Source organism: Schistocerca americana, chromosome 2, assembly GCF_021461395.2.
Source record: "Schistocerca americana isolate TAMUIC-IGC-003095 chromosome 2, iqSchAmer2.1, whole genome shotgun sequence".
Taxonomy (NCBI): Eukaryota; Metazoa; Arthropoda; class Insecta; order Orthoptera; family Acrididae; genus Schistocerca; species Schistocerca americana.
Window position 1 is genome coordinate 1,064,936,298 of NC_060120.1, and position 23,355 is coordinate 1,064,959,652.

General features: G+C 43.5%; 1 protein-coding gene across 1 annotated transcript in view; it reads left to right on the forward strand.

The window, feature by feature from the left end:
• The window catches only part of LOC124594676 (dehydrogenase/reductase SDR family member 11-like), a 168,966-nt gene that overhangs the window by 16,842 nt on the left and 128,769 nt on the right, over positions 1-23,355 (forward strand). Inside the window, exons 2-3 of the mRNA XM_047133044.1 lie at positions 5,013-5,018; positions 16,093-16,255. Coding sequence (XP_046989000.1) covers positions 5,013-5,018; positions 16,093-16,255 — 169 coding nt within the window. The remainder of the gene's footprint in view (positions 1-5,012; positions 5,019-16,092; positions 16,256-23,355) is intronic.

The following is a 23,355-nucleotide window of genomic DNA, read 5'->3' on the forward strand; positions in this document are numbered from 1 at the left end:
GTACGATATAACGGCAGTGCCGCAGTTACACAGACGCTTCTGTGCATGCGCGCACTCTATCTGCCAACATAAGAACTTTTACGGCGCACCCGCGTCATTCAAATTTTGTATATAATGTGTATAATGTGTAATGTAAGTCATGTAAATAGTTGTAGATAACTTAGATTTTCTTGTGCCTTTAGGTGAATTGCTCGCCTGCGGGTGTGTCCTTTCGCCTCGCAATTCAGGGGGCAATATAAAGGCACATTTGCATGCCGAGCGTGAGTTTCCGCGGAAACGCGAAATACTAATTAAATAAATAATCAGTGACAAATAAATAAAGCCTATGGCACACAACTGCAGCGCTGTGTCGCTGATAAAACAAAAGCACAATTACGTTACTCTTATGTTTGATGAAGAAAGAGAGAGCTCTGGTTGAAGTGGTGCGAGAAGCACGTATTTTTTTATTGTCTGGCACACCGCCATATTTCATGTTATAGAAGAATACTGCGAGTTGCAACCACACTAGGCACTCGATTCTGTAAAGAATTTATATTTGTAAAAGTAAGTAGGATTATGAACTGTAGGCTTATTCATTGAATATATCTGATTTAACTAACTGTGTAACTTTTTTATGTTTAGTAGACAATCACCTCTGTACGACGTATTGGCATGGCTGGCAAATTATTGTAATATTGAGATTTAGATTATGAGTCCGCACCTACCGCAGCAGTCTTTGGAAACGATTTAATTACGAAGTCCGATTATTCAGTTTTATTTCACGGTCAACTACGAGTAACATTGCCTTTACGAAAAAGCCATTGTCAAGCGTCTGATACCGAATAATTAAACGTCCACGTTCCAGATAAGCAAATACAATTGCAATCACAATCACCATCATACAGATAGAATAATTAACATATTTTAAATAACAACATTTTTTTATTTATTTATTTTATTTGTTTTACACCCTTTAGTGTTAAAATTTGTGCATCATGGTCTGAAAGGCCATTCACCCTTTTACTAACAGAATGCCCATCTAGTAATGAAGAATGAATAAAAATATTTCCTATGGCTGTGCTACTGTTCCCCTGCAACGTAGTTGAAAAAAAAAAAAAAAAAAAAAAAAAAAAAAAAGAAAACACCGCCTGCATCAGAATATACGAATTTAGCAGACTATCAACATCCTTTTTCTTGCACCATCATACACAAAATTTATATTGAAGTCGCCACATGTAATTAATTTCTGGTACTTCCTACAAAGTTACCCAAAAACCCTGTCTAGCTTGAGCAGAAATAATCTGAAGCCAGAGTTAGGGGACCTAAAAACAACCACAATTTGCAGTTTTGTGTCACTAAATTCAACTGCCCCTGCACATCATTCAAATATGTGTTCAGTGTAGTGCTGTGATACGTCTATGGACTCACATGGAATACTGTTCTTTACATACATAGCCACTCCTCCACCCCGCAAGGAACTCCTTGAAAAACATCCAGCTAATCTGTGTCCTGGTAAATGAAGCCTCTGAAGTGTTAAATTATTTAAGTGGTGCTCCGATATACCAATAATCTACAAGCAGTTCTCTAATTTTGTCTCTAATACCTCTTATATTTTGAAGAAATATTCTAATTCCTTCTCTACTTGGAAAAATGACGTCCTTTGAATGTAAGCCCTTAGTTAGAGGGACTTGCTTTATGTAAGTGCAGGTATTTCTACTGGTGGCTGAGGACAGCGTACGGAAGAATGTTACATCTTTATTTATGTCACTGCAGTCTAAAAGTCGTACTCATTACAAATCATATCTTTTAGTTGGTTAGTATCTCTAAGTAGATGTTGCAAGTGAAAACAGTGAATGACCGTCTTTCCCCTCGGCAGTAAGTCGGGTGTGAAGTGCGGACGTGTGGTCGCAAAACGCTTAGTGTATACTGACAGGCATAATCCTCCTAGTGGTGCAGTATGATCATGCAGAAAGCCTCAGGTCCTAAAGTTTCTGATGTGTTTGTAGGAAGACTGTTCCACGCAGAGAAACAACAACCAGCACGCTGATGTGTGTACACATAAAGGTCTCATGCGTAAGAATGTCCGCACTTACAGATGTTACAGCCTGGATAATCGCCGTGTCTTTGTCCTTCAGCACAACACTACCAATGTACCCAACAATACAGGAGTGTTTTTCTACTCATCCGCATTAACAGACACTTTTCAACATTTGTAGGAAGCTGTCATTCATCATACCAAATTGAAATGATCTCCGACTCATCCTGTAGCCTCCAACACACTCTACGAAAACACTGTCCCTTACACTGCAGTGTAGTCAGCAAACAGTTGCCTTGGCAATCACATCGTTTATCCATATTTAGAGAATAAGATAGGTTCCATCACTCGTCCCTGGCATACTCCATATAATAACTTCGTCTCATTTGCCGTCTGGAACAACGTACTAGGTACTGGTCCATACTGTCGGACCTACATTAAACCACAACACAGCGCTGTGTGGCAATGTTTGGAATGCATTCTGGAAATCTAAAAAAATTGAATTTGCCTGTTGCCTTTCACCAATGGTTCGCAGGTTATCTTACAAGAAAAGGACAAGTTGAATTTTTCACGACCGGTGCATTCTACATATGCGCTGATTTGTGGACAGGAACGTTTCTGTCCAAAGGAGATTTATTATTTCGCTCCATAGCGTTACGGATCCCTTCTTTCACTCTTCTTGTGCACAGGGGTCACCTGCACTTTTTTCCTCTCAGTTGAGACTTCGTTCTGGGCGACAGATTATGCAAGCTAGGTAACGGACCAGTGACAAAGAGTACTCTCCGTAACACCAAATACTGCATTCCTATCCCTAAGTTGGTTCTCTCAGCTACACCGGCACGAAGGAGACACGGTCTACCATTGGACGTTACTGAGGAGCAGTATATTTCACATAGTTGAACCACGTTCCACTTCATAGTGGCAGTTGTCACAGTTAGATGTCGGAGATCGCTGAAACAAGCGTTAAGCCGGCGCGCCCTCATGTTCGGATGTCCACACGCAGTGCCCCAGCAGGCCAGAGACTCACGCAGCACTGGCTACCGCCGTGTACGCGCGTCTCAGCGATCGCTCCAGGTCTGCAGCCTGACTTGGCATACCAGACCGGAATGTCCAGGTGTGGAGGCGTCTAGGGACGACTGGAATGGTAGGAATTTGGACTTTATCAATATCTCCAGTGGCAACACTTGTCATTGATTGATACTGAATTTTCTCAAATATGATCACGAAGGCTGCCCAGCACATATTTGCTAGTTCGCTGTTCACCCTCCTAGAGTGCGGCATGATTTTGTCTCGCCGGACAGGTTTGTGAGGCTTAGCGACGGCTTGCGCCTTAAACCAGAAATGTCAGTTAGTTCCTGTCACTGGATACCTCTGCCAAACAACTGGACAGCTAGCAGACTCGTCCTAGAGAAACCAGCCACATATTTATCAGTGTAATTACAATTAAATATTACTATCATCGTACCAGTCTGATAATATTTGTCGATGAAAAAAGTATTGGAAATGGCTCCTGTTGACGGCTTGGGCTCTGGATACCACTGTTATGAGTGGACATAATTTTCCTCATAAAACCTTTCCTGTCCCTTACAGCAATCGGTGCAATGAAAAATTTTGTCCACACACACACACACACACACACACACACACACACACACACACACACAGACTAGTTGTCTCGATTCTCCTCATTTCTAGAAAATTATTTGATTTGAAGTCTCCTAGCCAGTCAAATTCGGGAATAGACTGTAGGTATTTTGAGTCAGCGTTTCTGGGAAGTGCTGCATCCCCTCCAAGACTCTCTCAAACAAGTGTTGTAAAACACAGGCCTCCGGCTATACAGGGTGGTCCCGAATTCATGGTACAAACTTTAATGGTAGGTACAGGACATTGTAACAAGGATTTATTGTATAGGAATGTATAGTCGCAGGTGACGCGGTGAGGCGTAAACAGGGGAAAGAGAAATGGAGTGATCGGTTGGTGTCACTGCCGGTAGAGGGCAGTAGATGAACATGATGTATCGCAGTAGGGACAAGCGCCATTCACAATTGTGCTGCCGTAGACGATGGGTGACTTTACGTATGCAGAAAAAGCAGACATGCATTACATGTACGGCCGTGCAAATGGTAACGCCAGAGCTGCGTTACGAATGTATCGCGCGGAGTATCCTAATCGACGAATGCCGGATCATAGAATTTTTCAACGGTTACATCGTCAACTTTGTGAAACAGGTACGTTCGACGTCAACAGACATGACGCTGGTCGATTAAGAGCTGTACGCACTCCAAGACTGGAAGAACGCATCTTGAACATAGTGGCTGATAGACCCGAGTCAAGCACAAGAACTGTTGCGCGTGACGTACATGTGAGTCATCAGACTGTATGCAGAGTGTTAAATGAAAATCGCTTACACCCCTTCCATTTTCAAAAAGTACAAGCATTGAATCCGGCAGATTATCCTCTTCGCGTGAACTTCTGCCAGTGGTTGTTGCAGCAATGTGCGTTGCAGCCGGATTTCGTAGGTCATGTGCTATTTACAGATGAAGCGACATTTTCACGCGAGGGTGTCTTTAATGCGCACAATTCCCATGTGTGGGCAACAGATAATCCACATGCAACGCGTCCACATGCGTATCAACAACGTTTCGGTATTAATGTGTGGGCTGGTATTGTGAACGACTTTTTGATTGGGCCATACTTACTACCCACGCGACTCTGTGGCGAAAGCTATCTTATTTTTCTGCAAGAAGTGTTACCAGAACTGCTGCAAGATGTTCCGCTCGCCATTCGTAACCGAATGTGGTTTCAGCACGATGGAGCGCCAGCACACTTCAGCACTGCTGTACGGAATTACCTGAATGCCACGTTTGGTGCTAGATGGATTGGGCGTGGTGGACCAGTCCCTTGGCCACCCCGATCTCCTGATTTCTCTTGCCTCGATTACTTTTTATGGGGACATCTTAAGAGTCTTGTTTATGAGACTCCAGTTGACTCAGATGAGGATCTCGTTGCTCGCATATCTGTAGCTGCTGCAGGTGTGCGTGAAATACCAGGCATCTTTGAACGTGTACGCCAATCGCTGCACCGACGCTGTCAAGCATGTATCGCTCATGGTGGACGCAATTTTGAACACTTACTGTAAACATGACACTTGTCAACAACGATTTCAATAAAATCTTTCGTTTTCCTTTCGGCCGTTATTTCCCCTGTTTACGCCTCACCGCGTCACCTGGGACTATACATTCCTATACAATATATCCTTGTTACAATGTCCTGCACCTACCATTAAAGTTTGTACCATGAATTCGGGACCACCCTGTATGTGATGATCAACAGTGCTCCCAGTGACGAAATGATTAGAAAGTCATCACCGATATGTGTTGGTGTACTGTAATAAACGACGCTGTCGATAGTGCCACAAAGAACATGCCAGGATCTGCTTAGGGGAGCCAATGAGAAGACGTTCTGTGATCCATTTTGTTGCAGCCATATTGCCCGCCCTGTTTGTACACTATATCAGATCCTGTTGAACCCCTGCATGATAATGCTCGCCCACACACGGCCAACGCGGTGAAGACGACATTGCAGCAGTTTCGGTGGGAAACGCTGGATCCTCCTCCTTACAGTCGCGACCTTTCACGGTGTGGTTTTCATGTGTCTGGACCTCTAAAACAAGCTATTCGCGGACATCGATTCGCAACGGACGACGAAATACGTGACTGGGTCCAGGCCTGGATCCGACAGCTTCTTCAAGGATGTAATCGAAAGGGATAAATGTGCCAATAGTTTTGGCGACTATTTTTGAGTATGTGTGCTGTGTATAACTACATTTTTGAGTTAATAAAATCGTTACCGTTTCTTTACACAAGTGACCGGGTTTCATTTGAACGCCCCTTATGAAAAAGGTACGAGGACTTATTTAATTGTAACTAGACCCTTTATTCCACAAAAGGTATGTGATAACGACGATGTGGCGAAGGGACGGGAGGGGGGGGGGGGAGGTGGGGGGCGCTTGCCACTGTGCTGTGCAGTGCGAAATGACAGCAAGCTGGTGCGAGTGTGAACATCAAATAATTTTTTCTGATGTCCACATTCGCACCACACATGTACACATGTAAACTACAATCACAGATGTGTATGTTTTAGAGTGTAAGAGTACTGTGGTCAGTGTTCCGACATAACCAACGAAAGTAACTAAGTCTGATTGTAAGGGAGATATAGAACTGATCCGGAAAAATTCGATTTAAATGCTTTGATTGCCATAAAGGGGATGAAAGGTTTCATGTGGAAAATTATTTCGACTCATAAGAATTGTATAGCCAAAGCCGACAGCAGGAGCGATTTCCAATACTTTGTTCATTGTCAGATGTCATTGTAATATTTAATTGTAATTACACTGATAAATATGAGGCTGGTCTCTTAGGACGACTCTGCCTGTATTCTGGGTGTTGGCAGAGGTAGCCGGTGGTCAGAATGAATTGACATTTCTGGATTCAGGTGCAAATCATCGCTAAGCCTCATGAACCAGTCATGTGGGGTAAACCGTGTCGCCGTCTAGGTGGGTGAATAGCCAACTAGTACTCAGTATGTGTTGGGCAGCATTCATGATCGTATTCATTGTATTATCCCACTTTTATGTTCATATTTGAGAAGATTCAATATCAATCACTAACAAGTGGCGCTGGTGGTATTGATAAATTCCAAATTTCGGCCTTTCCAATCGTCCCCAGACGCCTCCACAGCTGGGCATTCCTGTGTGATAGGTCTAGTCAGGCTGCTGACATGGCGCGGTCGCTGAGACGTGAGTACACGGCGGCAACCAGTGCTGCGCGGTTTCTGGCCTGGGGCGCTGCATGTGGACTTCCCGAAGTGAGAGCGTCGGATTTACTACTGTTCCAGCGATCTCCGAGACCTAACTGTGGTAACTACTACTGCAGAATGGAACACGGTTTAACTATGTGATATATACTGCTCCTCAGTAGCGTCCAGTGGACTCTGTCTTGCAGTGGAAAGATGGTATTCGTTGTTCTTACTGTCCTGCCACATGGTAGACCATTCCTTCTCCTTCTTCATTTCGCTGTATTCTGAGAAAACCAACTTAGGGATTATATAGTGCTTCAAAAACCCAACCACATCATCAAATTCCCGATTGAAAAATTTATTGTTCCTGATAGTGGTATTACGAGCATACATACCGATTGAACCCCTCCACACATTGTTTAAGGTCGTAGCACGCAATTCAGCAGAAATTTGAAATTTTCAGCTACCTCCAGTGTAGTGGATTTCCTACCAAATGACCCAACTGTCCCAGTATCCACCAACAGGAGGCAAGGGAAGAAAACTCTAGGAGTGTTTGGAAACCGGGCACTTATGTGGTCGAATCGCACCAAATGTAGCATTCCTAGTATCCGCCAATCGGGTACAAGGTAAAACTGGCAGCACATGAATGGTATTGATTTAATTAATTAGTAAATCAATCCAGTAGAGTAAGGGAATACTTCCAAGAAATCCACAGTTGGGTGTTTTCCGGGTATCCATTAGTCTTTTCAGGAGAAAGAAGGGATTAGTGCGGTACACAACACCCACTAAGAACTCCATCTCAAATGCTTTTCTTCCATCTGTTACCAGTTTCCCTAGCTATGGAAGTGTCAGGACAAGTAGATATAGCGACCACCAGCGCCAGGTAGGTGTGGGGGCCATCGAGGGATGGATGAGATGGGGTCGGGGGAGGACATCTTGGTCTGCGTGTGCTTGCATATTTTAGTTCACACAAACAGAAAGTAATTATTTGAAATAAATGCTGTGGGAGAGAAAGGGGGGGGGGAGGAGGGAGAGAGAGGCAAGAAATGAGTCTGGTATCAATTTTGAAAGGGATGCCACTGCCTGATTCTTTGTTTGCAAAGGATTAGTGCGGTCTCACAGTTGCGACGGTTCCTGACTTGTGGCACGCACTGTGCAGTGAGATTGGTCCCGCATTCAGTGACATGATCGAGAGCTTTTTCGCCATAAATCTTCAGGACAATCTGCCCCTATGTGTGATGAGTGTTTCATGACAGTATTCAATGTATGACCACAATAAAATAGCGCCATAAATGTTTAAAAATTCCATACTGTCTTGTCATCCAGAAACTGTTTAAAGAACCAGTATTACATACACTAAAGTAAATTTCTTGACAGATTCTTTAAAGGGATAAATAACTATATTACACATACTCCCTTGCCTGCCATAAATTATTTAAAAATATTCGATACGTCCCAATCGATTCCTGTCAAGTGGAGAATCAACTAAGTCTTTTTCTCCTAATTCCAGATGGGGGAGGCGAAGGGATCTGGGGGAGGGAAAGGCAGCTGGTAGTTTTCCCAGAGGAGGAGAGGTTAATTAATTGTTCAATTTAATTTATTAATCCCTTAGTTAGATATCAAAAGTGTTTGTATCCTGAGGGGATTTCCTGGAGGGGTGGATAACGAGGAGGGGGAGGTGTGAGAGATTTCTCAGAAGGATGAATTGCCCTCAGGGAGTCATAAATCAGCCTCCATAAAGCAATTAACAGAACAATAGGGAGAGTGTGGGGAAGGGGGAGAGATTACATGAAAAACCACCTAGCAGAGCAATAGGCTTATGTCATTAATAAGTGAACTGCATATCAATTTGCATATCAATTTGATATCAGTTAATGTGCTCCAGAACGTAGGTTGTCCTACCACTGCAGTTCTATACTGAATTCCCCCAAGAATGTGGAGCCAAGGAGATGCCGGCACACACACTGGAAGATGTAGTATGCATTACCAAAAGCATAATGGAAAAAATAAGAGGAGTAATTAAAATCTTCGGATCTTCTCGCCTAGAGGAACTGCAGAAAGAAACGGAGCTAATAGTTGAAACCGCAAAATAAGTATTTTACAGGAAGAAAATTTTGTATGTATTAGAATTCCAGAAAGTACTTCTCTGTATTTGTCAAGTTACATGCTGGAGAAAGAAATAGATGATGAAGATGCAGATCTATGTTATAATCTAAAAATTAAATTGGGAATTATTAAAAGTACACCTATAAAAAATAAGGAATTAGTTATTTTCTTGGTGTGAACGTATAAGCAAAAGGTACTACAGATTTAGTACAAAAACATTTAGTAATCGCTAACCTACAAAAAATTCTAAGACATTTCCTATATACAATGATCCATGTGTTTGTATTTCGGATGGGGGAAGCGGGTGGTAGGATGATCTTGAAAGGTAGTTGTAATTACGGAGATGAAAGTGTAGCGACCCCCCTTTTCTTACCTATATGGAATATGTAAAATTGCGAAACCTAGAAATATTACGAAATATTACGAATGAATACCATGAAACGTGCACAGACCGAAATCAATGAAACTGTGTGTTCTGGAGGGAAGTAGACTGATGCTACATATGGACACCTTAATAGTGGAAAGAGGTGGTCTCAAGGTGAAACGGTCATAGCATCCTGCACATGAGCAGTACAACCTAACATTGATTGGACCATGACTTCAGTTTGCAAGAAGAACGTTACAAGGGGCAGTGATAAGCTGCGATAAGACTGTTACATCTCCTCCGGCTACTGATAGTGTTGTTTATTTCTTCGTAAGATGTCGCTGTTTCTTCGTATGCATTTTCGGCTGCCGACGATCGTTTTATAGGACTGTTAGGAATATACTACAATTTCCAAACCGTAATCGGTCTTGAACTTCGTAAAAAGCACGCTTCATACATCTCTGGTAAGCTATGTTATTTGTATTACAAAGAACCGATGTTTTGTTTTATGACCTTACAGTTTAACTACGGTAGTTTATCGGAGAGAAATTTGCAGGGACAATGTATGTCATGCGCTGGAAATAACATTTCTTACTTCGAATATTAACAGCGGTATATTCCACGTGACTAATAGGTTGGAAACATGAACTCTAAGAATAACCGACCATGGAGTTCTGTTAAATTTTCAGCAGTTACGTCAAGAGCCCCTTGTCGGTAGAGTCTACGTGATTAGTATACTGTAAACTTTGACGGGAACTGACAACGAATGAGAAGATCTACGACTGCATCATGCAAAACAGTGCAAGAACATGGAGAGCCAATGAGTCAGAGACTGTATTAAGTGATACTGTATTTGTTCCTTAGCAAGGGTGTAACAAAATTCAATTTGCAGCAATTTCAAAATGTAGGCTTACTATTTAACCAAAACAGGGCATCATCGTATTTTTATTAGCTACATAGAGATCTATAGTGAGTTTGAACATCAGCCACAACTCGTCTATGAATCTGGAATTTGGAATAAGTGTTCTATTGCGTCTTTTACGTAGAACTGTCTATCGGTTCCAATTTTTGCGAATGATCCCCTTGATTTCTTTATAAATGTTTTTTCTCTTGGTGACCAACATCGCTAACCATGTTCGCCAATCACTGTCTCTTTGTCGGTGCACTCAGGATCATCTACTTTACTTGTTGTCAGCAGCGCTAAACTGTATCTCTCACGTGATTGTTGTGAAACTAATTTTTCGGAGCAGTTATCTGATGAGCAGTTTAACATTACTTTACAAGAATGCTTATTCTCACAGTCGATAATGTAAGTGAAAATTTCCTGGTTTGTACTAGCTGCATGAAAGTAGCTCCTTTCTGCTAATGTATAGTTGAGCTGCATCCGTGTAATTCAATTTAGGCTATGCTGAATGACTTTAAGAACGGCGCGTCTAATTCTGACACCTTGTGCAAGCATGCAGTTATCAGGCTAACTGGACCACCGTTAGTTACTTTCATCTGTGTGTACTAGCTGTTACGTTTGATTTGCATTTCACCTAACCTAATAATTTTGCGCACGCAACAACGAGGAGAGTTTCTGTCCCAACTTTGCCATATACATTCCCTTTACTGTTGAACGGAGATTCTAGTGTTATGTGAAAGTTATTTGAAGCTCTCGCTCCGGCAGATGACAACTAACACTTCCAGAACCTCATGTCCCGTATTTGAAATTATACCGGTTTCAGTTATTGGGTTTACAGATTACAAAATTTTACATGGAAATCTTGGGAAATTTCGATTCACACTCAAAAAAATGTGTTCCACATGCCCTCTCTTCCCTCTTGGCCGCTTCTGGTTTTTGATGGACACTGGGGTAACTGTACGAGTCTCCGTAGCTCGTGGATTCTTCAGGTAAGCCCTGCACCGAACTGACGAAGTTTTTGCTTTAGACAGTCCACTTGGCTCCAGTTCATAGCAACATGCTCGGGCTTTACAGTCTTTTACTGTACGTTCGTGGTATACATATATCCAATATGAATATACCCTGAACTGGAGTAATTTGATGTCAAGCAATAGATATCCCAGTTCGCGTTCGTTATTCAGTACAAGATAATGAAGTCAGCAAAGCGGCGATATCCACAAGCGACTTGAGACTCAACCATGTCCAAATGATACTGCTTTTGGAAAGCCTGGTAAAAAATTGTTCACAGGTGCCTCGACGACATGAGGCATCTTTGCAGAAGATGTGTACTTTGCAAAGATAAATATGAGCCGCTTCTGTCTGCGACCCACAGAAAAATCCGGGATAACACCTATGTTACCTCCTTTCTGACAGATCATACAATATGAAACAAGTCGGCAGACTCTTCATATGTACCAATTCCATAATTACTCTCTTGCCCGTTGCCAGGTCTGTTTGGAGAAAAACTGCGAACTATCTAGCGCAGGACCTCCTAAGATATCTTGCTACATCGCAAGAACTCCATAAATCGAAGACTCAGTGAATATCGCGCTGCTCTGATTGCCCGACAGGAGCAACAACTGCTACAGACTTTAATATTTCATCTTCACTATGACAAATACCAACTGCAGTTAGCTGAGACAACGGCAGAATGGTGAACGTTATGTTGCGACATCAGCTTCAACGAATCTGGCTACAGAACTATCTACACTCCTGGAAATGGAAAAAAGAACACATTGACACCGGTGTGTCAGACCCACCATACTTGCTCCGGACACTGCGAGAGGGCTGTACAAGCAATGATCACACGCACGGCACAGCGGACACACCAGGAACCGCGGTGTTGGCCGTCGAATGGCGCTAGCTGCGCAGCATTTGTGCACCGCCGCCGTCAGTGTCAGCCAGTTTGCCGTGGCATACGGAGCTCCATCGCAGTCTTTAACACTGGTAGCATGCCGCGACAGCGTGGACGTGAACCGTATGTGCAGTTGACGGACTTTGAGCGAGGGCGTATAGTGGGCATGCGGGAGGCCGGGTGGACGTACCGCCGAATTGCTCAACACGTGAGGCGTGAGGTCTCCACAGTACATCGATGTTGTCGCCAGTGGTCGGCGGAAGGTGCACGTGCCCGTCGACCTGGGACCGGACCGCAGCGACGCACGGATGCACGCCAAGACCGTAGGATCCTACGCAGTGCCGTAGGGGACCGCACCGCCACTTCCCAGCAAATTAGGGACACTGTTGCTCCTGGGGTATCGGCGAGGACCATTCGCAACCGTCTCCATGAAGCTGGGCTACGGTCTCGCCACACCGTTAGGCCGTCTTCCGCTCACGCCCCAACATCGTGCAGCCCGCCTCCAGTGGTGTCGCGACAGGCGTGAATGGAGGGACGAATGGAGACGTGTCGTCTTCAGCGATGAGAGTCGCTACTGCCTTGGTGCCAATGATGGTCGTATGCGTGTTTGGCGCCGTGCAGGTGAGCGCCACAATCAGGACTGCATACGACCGAGGCACACAGGGCCAACACCCGGCATCATGGTGTGGGGAGCGATCTCCTACACTGGCCGTACACCACTGGTGATCGTCGTGGGGACACTGAATAGTGCACGGTACATCCAAACCGTCATCGAACCCATCGTTCTACCATTCCTAGACCGGCAAGGGAACTTGCTGTTCCAACAGGACAATGCACGTCCGCATGTATCCCGTGCCACCCAACGTGCTCTAGAAGGTGTAAGTCAACTACCCTGGCCAGCAAGATCTCCGGATCTGTCCCCCATTGAGCATGTTTGGGACTGGATGAAGCGTCGTCTCACGCGGTCTGCACGTCCAGCACGAACGCTGGTCCAACTGAGGCGCCAGGTGGAAATGGCATGGCAAGCCGTTCCACAGGACTACATCCAGCATCTCTACGATCGTCTCCATGGGAGAATAGCAGCCTGCATTGCTGCGAAAGGTGGATATACACTGTACTAGTGCCGACATTGTGCATGCTCTGTTGCCTGTGTCTGTGTGCCTGTGGTTCTGTCAGTGTGATCATGTGATGTATCTGACCCCAGGAATGTGTCAATAAAGTTTCCCATTCCTGGGACAATGAATTCACGGTGTTCTTATTTCAATTTCCAGGAGTGTATTAGCACGTATCACAACAGCCCTGCTTCCCCAAGATTCTAGCCTGAAGGGGAAGAAAATTTTCACCATTAATAGGTTAAGAGCACCCACTTGGATTCCAATAAAACGGATATAATTAAAATCCTATCCACATTGCGATTATTACCCAGATGAAGAGGTGGTCCTATACACTGACGGAAATCTCAACACCAAGGAGTTTTGCGACGTAGACGAAAGATGGTAAGCGTGTGTCTTCATATTAAAGATGATGTCGATTCACATTTCGCCCTTGTCACTTAAGATTTGCGCTAGTAGTTACACTATGAGAAGCCAAAATGGGTTGGCTTCAAATACGTGCGGTCGTATCTTTGAGATTATACGTGGTGAGTTGATGTTAGTGAACGTTGCCCTTACAGGGACAAAGACGCCATTATCAACACCTCACTGGGTTTTAACGAGGTCCTGTAATAGGGCTACGAGGAGCTGGAGGTTCCTTCTGCAATACTGCAGAAGGACTTGCAGGGATATAACCACAGTACATGACAGCTGGGAGCGGTGGTTACGTGAATGTACGGTCGCAAGAAGATCGGGCTCTGGACGACCACGGGGCACTACCGAGAGGGAACACCATCTGTTTGGGAGTATGGCTCCGACACATCGCACTGCATCTTCAGCAGTCATTTGAGCAGCAGTCTGAACCACGATGACACAACAGACCGTTACAAATGGATAACCCCAAGGACAGCTCCGAGCCAGACACTTTATAGCGTGAATTCCACTGACCCTAAACTACTGCCGTTTGCGAATTCAGTGGTATCAAGCGAGAGCTCGTTGGAGGGCTGAGTGGAGGTCTGTTGCGTTTTCTGATGAATTTTGGTTCTGCCTCAGTGTGTTGGTAAGAAGGAATCCAGATGAAGGCCTGCAACCATCCTGTCTGCATGCTTGACACATTGACCTATACTTGGAGTTATGGTGTGGGGTGATATTTCGTACGGCAGCAAGAGCTCTCTCGTGAACAGCCCACGCATCCTGGGTGCAAATTTGTACGTCTGGTGATTCGACTTGTTGTGCCGCCATTCATGAATAACAGACCAGGGTTGTTTTCCAACAGGATAATCGCCCACATACCGCTGTTTTACTCTTACGTGCTCTCCAAATACTCGACATGTTGCCTTGTCCAATTCGAGCAGCAAATCTGTCTCTAATCGAGCACATATGGGACGTCATCGAACAAAAACTCCAGAGTCATCAACCAACAGGTTTAACCGCCCCTTATTGACCGACCAAGTGCAAAAGGTATGGAACTCCTTCCCAAAAACTGACGTCCGACACCTGTGTAACACAATAGATGCGCGTTTGCATGCTTGCATTCGACAATTTGGTGGCTACACGGGTTCTTAATGTACAAAAATTTCACATTTAGAATGGTTTATCTCGCGCTTGCATTAACCTATGACCTCGTAATGTTAATCAATTAAATATGTTAACTAGACAAATGTATTCCGTAAATTTCATTACTCTACATTAATCACTTTTTGATATTGCGATTTTTCCCATCAGTGTAGTTGTAAACAGTAGATGTAGCTAGATTGGGCGAACCAGGTTTCATTGTTCGATAGAAAAGGTGATAGTGTCATGAAATTTAGTCCATATTTATTAGCGGTGTCCCTCAGTGAAGAACCCACTATTACTTCCGTTGCTACTTCGCTTTATGTCTGTTTTTGTGTTATGGCTGTGTCTGTCTTTCTTTTATAATGCATTCGCAATGAATAGAACAAGATCAGGAACTGCACGTGATACTGATATGTTGCTACGTTGTTATATTTTGTAATAAGTTGTCCATACGTCTTCCTTTTATGGAAGGTTATGAATAGATTCCTGAAAGAGAGTCGTTATGTTGCGACATCAATTTCAGAGTACCTGGGGCCGACGTATCTAACAGCACATACCACATCATCCTTGTTTCCCCACAATTCTGGTCTAAAGCGGAAGATTTCCACCATCAATAGATTAAGAGCAGGGCATGTGGCTTCCAGTAGAGCAGCACACCTGACGTAGTCGATATCCTATTTGAAAAATGGTTCAAATGGCTCTGAGGACTATGGCACTTAACATCTGAGGTCATCAGGCCCCTAGAACTTAGAACTACTTAAACCTAACTAACCTAAGGACATGACACACATCCATGCCCGAGGCAGGATTCGAACCTGCGACCATAGCCGTCGCGCGGATCCTGAATGAAGCGCCGAGAACCGTTCGGTCTTAGCTGCCGGCGAGATGTCCTATCTGAACGGTGGTTACTGTTCAGTTGAAGAGCTTGTCTTTTAGTTTCTGGTGCACTAAGTACAACAGTGAACACAACACCAACTGAAGTCCTAAAAATTGTTTATTTCTCATACAGATTTGCTTTAAGTTCTTTGAAGAATTATGAAAATGTAAGTTTTTGGTTGTTACCTGTTTGGTGCTTTAATTCGATTAGTCAGTGGTAAAAGCGTAACATTGAATGACTATGTTAAGTTTCTTTACACATATAATCAAGTTAAGTGAGGCTACCTGTCTTCGCGAATTCCGTGGTTCTGGGGAGAGAACCAAAAATATTATCATCCTTCTTGGCAACAGCTCCTTTGTTCATGTAGTTACGACACTCACTTGTGTAGAATGGAATTTTGTTAAATGGCATACTTGATCTATCTCCTAATGATTTTTTTTCCTTCTGTCTCGTGCAGATTCGACAAATCTGTCGTTTATTTCTTGCAGGCTCGAGAACTGAAGGACGCTCCGGGTACGCTCTATCCGTTGCAATGTGACGTCAGCTGCGAGGAGAATGTTCTATGCGCCTTCAAATGGATCAAAGAGAATTTAGGAGGGGTCAATGTTCTTATCAACAGCGCCGGCGTCTGCAGAGAAAACATTCCCACAAGTAAGTGAGCCACAGTTCGTCTCCATTCAAGTAAGAATCTTGAAACGTCATGATGCTGCAAAGAAACTGGAAAGAGATTTACGGTTAATATGGACAGGTGGTAAATTACGCACAGAACCGGTGCTGAAAAGGATTCTTGTACGCTTACTGTTTCTCTTGTTTCTCTCTGGCCACGGCTGGATGTCTTGTTCATGTCGTGTGATATGTTAGAGACTCAGAGCAAGGATCGGGATTAACTTAAGGAAAACATGTTCAATGGTGGGCCAACTCCGTGCGTCATTTATCATTCACCTCAAAAAAAAAAAAAGATAAATAAATAAACAAATAAAAATTAAGAACATAATAGGAATTCTGTCATAAGCCAACTAACAGTTACCAAGAATCTCGTTAAATTAATACAGATAACTGAGGTTTTTAAAGTAATATCGCAATGCATAATGAGATTTGCACTACACGTAAAATTACAAGTGGTACTCTAATAACATATCAACCATGCAACACCGTGATGGCCCGATTTCAAAGCCGCGTGGAGTGGCCGCGCGGTTTGAGGCGTCATGTCACGGAGTGCGGGGCCCCTCCCGCCGGAGGTTCGAGTCCTCCCTCGGTCATGGGTGTGTGTGTTGTTCCTAGCGTAAGTTAGTTTAAGTAGAGTTTAAGTCTAGGTGTCGATGACCTAAGCAGTTTGGTTCCTTAGGAATTCACACGCACCGATTAGAAACAATTGATGAAACAAACGGGCGGCAGGGCTGCGCCTGCGCGTCTAGCAGCACAACTGTGGGCTAACCCCACAACAGGACTTGAATTTAAGTTCAACAAACGACAAGTAAAGGACGTCAAAATGCGTACATCTCCACTGCAGCCGGCGGGGTGGCCGAACGGTTCTAGACGCTACAGTCAGCAACCTCGCGACCGCTACGGAAGCAGGTTCAAATTCAGTCTCGGTCATGGATGTGTTTGATGTCCATAGTTAGGTTTAAGTAGAGTTTAAGTCTAGGGGACTGATGACCTCAGCAATTAAGTCCCATAGTGCTCAGAGCCATTTGAACCATTTCTCCACTGCAACAGTAAGCTCGAGACCTGCTCCGAGGCAAACATTGGTCACAAGTACGTATAATGTTGGTTAAGTCGCATAGTGCTCAGAGCCATTTGAACCATGTGAATTACAATGATTTTACAATAACAGAAACACTGACAAAATTACTTTCTCAAAATTACCAAAGCCATGATACCAAAGGAATGACAATAAACTGCTCAGCTTGAGGTGGAAATGAGAAATCCGCAGAAGCGTGTGTGACCTGCCAACAACTATGCCTCGTGCGTTGACGGGAAAGCCGCCGAAGCAGAAGGAAGACGCGTTCCTGTATCGGACCAGCAGAACAGCAATGCGTCAACCGCTGCCTGTACAAAGCTGTCGGCATGTACCAAACGTCAAAAAGCAGACACGTTTGACAGAAATTAATATACACAGTAGTATTTAAACGGACAATTAAAATTATTCGCAAGGATACAAACTACTAAAACTTCAGCACAGGAGCACCCCGCTCATAAACATTGCAAGTTAACCTTCCTAGAAATAACAAGGAAAAATGTACAAAGTCATTTGATAGAAGGCCATAACGTCTACAACAAAGAAAAATCACACTCAGTAGTATCAAATAATGATAACAGTGATTTCAGGAACCAGATTACCATTGCAAAATACTAGCTTGGGGCGTAAAGAAACCTGCAGACTGACACACACAGGTCCAAAAGGCATAAAAGAACCGGATACCTGGCCAGCTAGCACCGTAAGAGAATTAACAGTCTTTAAGTAGAGCAGTTACTGAATATAGCTTCAGGACATCAAGTAGGCACTGGATAATACTGCCCTCCTGCTCGTAGCTGCTAACAAGAGGTTACGTACACCTCGGCGTATTTAGGCCACCACAATTAACTGATGCATTTCGTAACCACGATACATGCGACGAGAACCGCTTTTTGCCCTCTCGGCTCACCCGAAGCAACGGTAAACGCTGCAGGTAAAGGAGGGCACCTACAGACTAACGGTCAACGGTTTCAACATTCTGCATCGGTCATTACGCCGGATAATCAGGCACACCCGTCCAGATCCGTCTTCCATACACCACTCCTTACTACACAACCCCAGAGGTAACACACAACAAAGCAAAGATGATAAGACGAGGGCCAGAATCGATGGCGCAGAAGTGGCGCCAGTACGAGCGCGTGCGAGCGCGCCCTCACAGAAGCCACCACTGTTCATTTCTGTTGTACAAACTGCGTGTAGCATAAGAAGCAGAGTTGTCACATACTATTGATACAATTTTCGATAAAGCATCGTTCAGTTCTCTAAGTTTGATACGCTTAGTCAATGAAAGAGGAAAAGAGGCAGCAGGTACAACAAAGAAAAGAATCATAAGTTACTCTGGGAAAATGCCGAAAGCAAACCAGCCGGCTACGACGTTCCAAGATGGCAGATGAAGCAGTTCCATGATGAAATAGCCATGGCAGTGTGTGGTGGTAAGCCATATCATGAGCCCAGCTATAGACCACGTAGCCAAAGAAAACTAATAGTATTAGGCGTTCATAGGCAGGCAGATAAGGCAATGCAATGTTGAAACGGCAAACACACTGCGAGATAAACCAGTTGTTGGGACTAGCGATAGGACACTTAGCTGTTGTTCACAGCTCATGGAATTTGAATGAAAAATAAGCAGCAGGAATCTCTTAGCAGACTCACACACACACACACACACAAACACACACACACACACACACACACACACACACACACACATACACACGATGGAGGTTTAATTTCGTCCTATATACGTATAAGCAGGAACTACCTCGAGCTGGGACACAGGCTGACAGTTACAGTAACTGTAGCAGTGCAGTATGAGGGGGATACCAGAGTATTACAGTTTTCCAATCTGTGTAATTAGCTTCAGATAACTCCCATCTGCTAGGCTGTTTCGTTCTGGTCTGTAGTAATTTCTGTACGACAGTTACAATCTTTCCATTATACAGCTGATGGTTGCCCATAATCGCAACTGCGAATACTTTTCATGTCACTGAAGGCTGTCGTCCGTTGATTAACAGCGGCAGTAGCGGCGCAACATTGGGCTGACCTGTCTGGGGTTTGAATGAGTCTCCAAGACGTGTGCTGTACAGGCCTAGACAGTTATCCTGGTAGGCGACACGGATTAATAATGCGTTACTGTAGCCAGAATAAACTGCCATTCAACAATTGGTAAAATCTTATTAAAAATATATCACGTATTTTATACCCACTGATGAGAAAAAACATAATGATCAATTACGTAAAAGCCTGTTCGTCCACATTTGGAAAGCAATACAGCGGCGACTCTGCGTGCAGTGGATTCTACAAGCTCGTGATAGGTTTTCAGATGTTTTCCCCGGTCAAATATTATTTTTAAGCGTACGTGAGGAACGATGTTAATTCCAAATGGTTAATGTGTGATTGGAAATCTTCACAAGTGAAGAAAAATCCTTTTTACTAATAATTTGTGGAAAAAATTTGTTTTATGTTCTCGGCAATTAAGAACTTCCGAGCCGTCATTGAGATTCGAATTTTGGAACGTGGATTACCCGGAAGATCAACGAGTGATCACAAAGTCGCATTACCCCCTATGGTGTGTCCGTATATACTTAGATGTTGACACTGTGTTCATATGGCAACATGTCACAGGGCATCTTTGAGGTTGTGTGACTGTTCTTAATTATTTATTCCGGAGTGTCTGGGTACGCCACCGTTTCCACAACACAGTATGATTCTCTTACATGTAAGATGCGAAATTCTCCTCCAAATTTCTGGCATGATGGCAGTAAACGTACGCCGAACAAAATTCTTAAGTACATCCGTCTCGCAACGTGTGACAGAAACCTTCCATTTTATGAACCCCTTAAAACGCATTGCACACAGGATGACACATCACAACTTCGAAGCGGCCACTCCAAAGGTACAAGCGAATGGACAGAACAACATCCAGTCCGTTTATGATAAAATATCTCATTGAAACATTCTCTAATGGCGATAACAGAATGGACTGGTGCCCTATCCTGCTGAAACCACATACGCCCGAGCAGTTCCCGATCTTGCAGATGCTGAATAAACCAATCGCGTTGCATGGTGACATAAGCAGTGTGATTCACAGAAGAGTTGAAGAAATATAGAGCTACCAAGTGGGTTGCAGACATTGCAGCCAATGTCAGGACATGTGTTGGGTTGTGTTCTAGTTCGTCATAAAAATATTGGTTTTCTTTACTCCAGAAACCTTTCTGTTTCTTGCACTGCGATATATTGCACACTTGTCAAAGAAAAACAATTTGTCACTTGAAGGAAGAGTTGCTAAGACATCAAGCATTCACCCACACAAGCCTAATGACTTTTCGGATGTCGTTACCATGCAGTTCGTTTGCAAACGAAGGTTTAAATGCCTTTAGCTTGTAATCATTCCTGATATGATTTTGTAATGTAGAGTTTGGAACTCCCAATTCCGCTGACCGTTTACGAATGGACTCCTTTTGGCGGACGTTCGACAGACACTGCATCCTCCACAAACGTTTGCATTAGCGTTTATGAACTTCTTGGGCGCATCAAATGTATTATACGTTCAGCTGAAGTGGCTTCGGCTAACCCCGCGCGGCGTCAGGCGCTGCAGTCATAGACTGTGCGACTGGACCCGGCGGAGGTTCGAGACCTCCCTCGGGCATGGGTATGTGTGTTTGTACTTAGGATAATTTAGGTTATATAGCGTGTAGGGCATGCAGCTTTACTCTATGGTTAAATGATGATGGCGTCTTCTTGGGTAAAATATTCAGGAGGTAAAATAGTCCCCCATTCGGATCTCCGGGCGGGGACTACTCAAGAGGACGTCGTTATCAGGAGAAAGAAAACTGGCGTTCTACGGATCGGAGCGTGGAATGTCAGATCCCTTAATCGGGCAGGTAGGTTAGAAAATTTAAAAAGGGAAATGGATAGGTTAAAGTTAGATGTAGTGGAAATTAGTGAAGTTCGGTGGCAGGAGGAACAAGACTTCTGGTCAGGTGACTACAGGGTTATAAACACAAAATCAAATAGGGGTAATGCAGGAGTAGGTTTAATAATGAATAAAAAATAGGATTGCGGGTAAGCTACTACAAACAGCATAGTGAACGCATTATTGTGGCCAAGATAGACACGAAGCCCACGCCTACTACAGTAGTACAAGTTTATATGCCAACTAGCTCTGCATATGATGAAGAAATTGATCAAATGTATGATGAGATAAAAGAAATTATTCAGGTAGTGAAGGGAGACGAAAACTTTAATAGTCATGAGTGACTACAATTCGAGAGTAGGAAAAGGGAGAGAAGGAAACATAGTAGGTGAATATGGATTATGGGTAAGAAATGAAAGAGGAAGCCGTCTGGTAGAATGTTGCACAGAGCATAACTTAATCATACTAACAATTGGTTCAAGAATCATAAAAGAAGGTTGTACACATGGAAGAATCCTGGAGATACTAGAAGGTATTGTATAGATTATATAACGGTAAGATAGAGATTTAGGAACCAGGTTTGAAATTGTAAGACATTTCCAGGGGCAGATGTGGACTCTGACCACAATCTATTGGTTATGAACTGTATATTAAAACTGAAGAAACTGCAAAAAGGTGGGAATTTAAGGAGATGGGACCTGGATAAACTGACTAATCCAGCGGTTGTACAGAGTTTCAGGGAGAGCATAAGGGAACGATTGTCACGAATGGGGGAAAGAAATACAGTAGACGAAGAATGGGTAGCTCTGAGGGATGAAATAGTGAAGGCAGCAGAGGATCAAGTAGGTAACAACACGAGGGCTAGTAGAAACCCTTGGGTAACAGAAGAAATATCGAATTTAATTGATGAAAGGAGAAAATACAAAAATGCAGTAAATGAAGAACTCAAAAAGGTATACAAATGTTTCAAAAATGAGATCGACACGAAGTGCAAAATGGCTAAGCACGGATGGCTAGAGGACAAATGTAAGGTTGTAGAGGCTTATCTCACTGGGGATAAGATATATACTGCCTACAGGAAAATGAAAGAGACCTTTGGAGAAAAGAGAACTACTTGTGTGAATATCAAGAGCTCAGATGGAAACCCAGTTCTAAGCAAAGACGGGAAAGCAGAAAGGTGGTAGGAGTATTTAGAAGGTCTATGCAAAGGTGATGTAATTGAGGACAATATTATGGAAGTGGAAGAAGATGTAGATGAAGATGAAATGGGAGATACGATACTGCATGAAGAATTTGACAGAGCACTGAAAGACCTGAGTAGAAACAAGGCCCCGGGAGTAGACAACATTCCATTAGAACTACTGGCGGCCTTGCGAGAGCCAGTCCTAACAAAACTCTACCATCTGGTGAACAAGATGTATGAGACAGGCGAAATACCCTCAGACCTCAAGAAGAATATAATAATTCTAATCCCAAAGAAAGCAGGTGTTGACAGATGTGAAAATTACCTAACTATCAGTTTAATAAGTCACAGCTGCAAAATACTAATGCGAATTCTTTACAGACGAATGGAAAAACTGGTAGAAGCCGACCTTGGGGAAGATCAGTTCGGATTCCGTAGAAATGTTGGAACACGTGAGGGAATACTGACGCTACGACTTATCTTAGAAAATAAATTAACGAGAGGTAAACCTACCGTTCTAGCAATTGCAGACTTAGAGAGGGCTTTTGAAAATGTTGATTGGAGTACTCTCTTTCAAATTCTGAAGGTGGCAGGGGTAAAATACAGAGAGCGAAAGGCTATTTACAATTTGTACAGAAACCAGATGGCAGTTATAAGAGTCGAGGGACATGAAAGCAAAGAAGCTGTTGGGAAGGGAATGGGACAGGGGTGTAGCCTCTCCCTGATGTTATCCAATCTGTATATTGAGCAAGCAGTAAAGGAAACAAAAGAAAAATTCGGAGTAGGTATTAAAATCCATGGAGAAGAAATAAAAACTTTGAGGTTCGCCGATGACATTGTAATTCTGTCAGAGACAGCAAAGGACTTGGAAGAGCAGATGAATGGAATGGACAGTGTCTTGAACGGAGGATATAAGA